This window comes from Helobdella robusta (genome assembly GCF_000326865.2).
Source record: "Helobdella robusta unplaced genomic scaffold HELROscaffold_1, whole genome shotgun sequence".
Taxonomy (NCBI): domain Eukaryota; kingdom Metazoa; phylum Annelida; class Clitellata; order Rhynchobdellida; family Glossiphoniidae; genus Helobdella; species Helobdella robusta.
The window spans coordinates 13,087,728-13,089,361 of NW_008703570.1; the positions used below are offsets into that span (position 1 = coordinate 13,087,728).

General features: G+C 37.6%; 1 protein-coding gene across 1 annotated transcript in view; it reads right to left on the reverse strand.

Moving 5' to 3' along the window:
• HELRODRAFT_159811 (hypothetical protein) overlaps positions 1–1,634 on the reverse strand; it is a gene marked incomplete at both ends in the record, with an annotated part of 7,430 nt that overhangs the window by 3,701 nt on the left and 2,095 nt on the right. The window contains 3 exons of the mRNA XM_009011652.1: positions 488–641; positions 989–1,097; positions 1,404–1,464. Of these exons, the coding sequence (XP_009009900.1) occupies positions 488–641; positions 989–1,097; positions 1,404–1,464 (324 nt within the window). The remainder of the gene's footprint in view (positions 1–487; positions 642–988; positions 1,098–1,403; positions 1,465–1,634) is intronic.

Here is a 1,634-nt window from a genome sequence, read left to right on the forward strand (position 1 = left end):
GGGCCAGCAAGTAGGTGTGGTNTGATCTGGTTGATTTCTGCTCTTCGCTCATTGTATCGTCGCAACAGAGTTTGAAGCCGAGAAAGTAATACATGTACATTACCTGCATGTTGTGGGAATGGGGATGGTGCTGGTAAAATGAAGGTTGTAGCTACGATGATGACGTTAATGTTGGAATGGTGATGGCAAGAATGATGATGAAATTATGATGACGCAGTCTATGGCGCCTATGAAAATACAATGATAGTGACGAGGACAATGGCGAATCTGGGGAAAGGGGCCACAAATGTTGGCCCCCTGTCAAAATTTTGGCCACCCCGGTTAACATTTAAAGTTTGCATTTTCAACATTTTTGACAAATTTAGGCTCTCCGTGGAAGTTGTCTAGATAGATACGCCACTGGAAAAGGACTTGACAAAATATTCTTTTGTCGCATTGACAATACAAAGTATCAACATAAGAACTTGTTAAAATTTGATTGACGTACCTGACTCCACCTTTTTTTTTGCCTAATTTTAATACTGTCTTTAAGATGCACAATCAACTTGTTCTCCCCCGGAAGATCCCATTCCAGCCTGCCTCCATATGGTGTTGGATATTTTACAGGATCGTCCACGGGCATTAAACCGTCGTGCACACCCCTTGTTTCAAAATCGTATGTTCCGGTTGTTTATTTTAACGTTTTTTTTAAATTCAAATTATTCAAACTTATCCGGATTCAAACTTTTTTTAAATATAAGAAAAATATAAAAAATTTAGCACGCGCAAATATTGCTTTATTTAATATCGTTCGTCAGCTGCAAGGAAACCAGTAGTAGCCTACAGAAGTAGCAAACAAACAAACAAAGAGTTTGTTACAGAAAGAATTTAAATCACGCCAATGATTTATGACAACTTTGCGAACCATCGCGCCAAACAAAAAAAAGTAAAATAAAATAATTAAAAATATTATATTTTATAATAATTTCCAATGTGACGTCATACTAACTTCGCGGCTTCCTTGAGGACTTCAACCAGCAAGATGACGTAATCGTTGGCTGTGTATTCGACGTCAGGGTCGTCGTGGTTGTTCATGGCGTTGTCGAAGAATACGTGGGCTGTTTTGTTTGTTTGTTAGTTCGTTCGCTTGTTTGTTTGTTTGCTTGTCTTTTTGTTGGTTCGTTCGTTTGTTTGTTTGTTTGTTCATTCGTTTGTTTGTTCGTTCGTTTGTTATTTATGTTTGTTTGCTCGCTTGTTGGTTCGTTTATTTTTTATGCTTGTTTGCTGGCTTGTTTGTTTGTTTACTAACTTGTTTGTTTGTTTTTGTCTGTTTGTTTGTTGGTTGATTTGTTTGTTTGTTGTTGAAGTTTGTTGTTTCATCATCATCATCATCGTTATTATTATTATTATTATTATTATTTAACCTTCGAACTCGTAGTAATCAGGGTCTGTGACTCCGATCAGTTGGACGTTCCGACGAGCCGCCTGGTCGCGATCCAATCTGTTGGTGGTGATAATGACGTGATGATGAGGAAGACATCTTTACCATCATACTCAGCTAAATATAGACATCATCATCTTTACCATCATACTAGACTTCATCATCTTTACCGTCCTACTCACCTAAATATCGACTTCATCATCTGAATCATTTC